This window comes from Volvox carteri (genome assembly GCF_000143455.1).
Source record: "Volvox carteri f. nagariensis unplaced genomic scaffold VOLCAscaffold_30, whole genome shotgun sequence".
NCBI lineage: Eukaryota > Viridiplantae > Chlorophyta > Chlorophyceae > Chlamydomonadales > Volvocaceae > Volvox > Volvox carteri.
The window spans coordinates 1,096,102-1,096,418 of NW_003307573.1; the positions used below are offsets into that span (position 1 = coordinate 1,096,102).

The 317-nt window shown below is 64.4% G+C and overlaps 1 protein-coding gene across 1 annotated transcript in view; it reads right to left on the reverse strand.

Moving 5' to 3' along the window:
- VOLCADRAFT_62675 (uncharacterized protein) overlaps positions 1-317 on the reverse strand; it is a gene marked incomplete at both ends in the record, with an annotated part of 9,465 nt that overhangs the window by 3,826 nt on the left and 5,322 nt on the right. Inside the window, one exon of the mRNA XM_002952552.1 lies at positions 178-312. Within this exon, the coding sequence (XP_002952598.1) occupies positions 178-312 (135 nt within the window). The remainder of the gene's footprint in view (positions 1-177; positions 313-317) is intronic.

The window sequence follows — 317 nt, forward strand, 5'->3', positions numbered from 1 at the left end:
AAACATAGCTGCCGTACACCCTCCTCCTCCTCGTTATCCGTTGGGATCCCCAGCCCCCCAACCCCGCTTTCCGCTTCCGAGTAATTCCAGCCCCCAACACAATCGGCCTCGACTAATTGACACGGGCCTAACCGACCTACCCGTAACCAACCAACTCAACCACTTTTAACCACCCACCCTGGAGTCCATTTCATCAAGCTCCGGAGCCACAACCATCAGGGCCTCCGCGGCGGCTCGCAGAGCCCGACCCAACACCTCGCCAGGCCGGGGTGGCGGAGGCGGAGGCGGGGGCGGTGCAGCGGCCCCCTCCCCCTCCC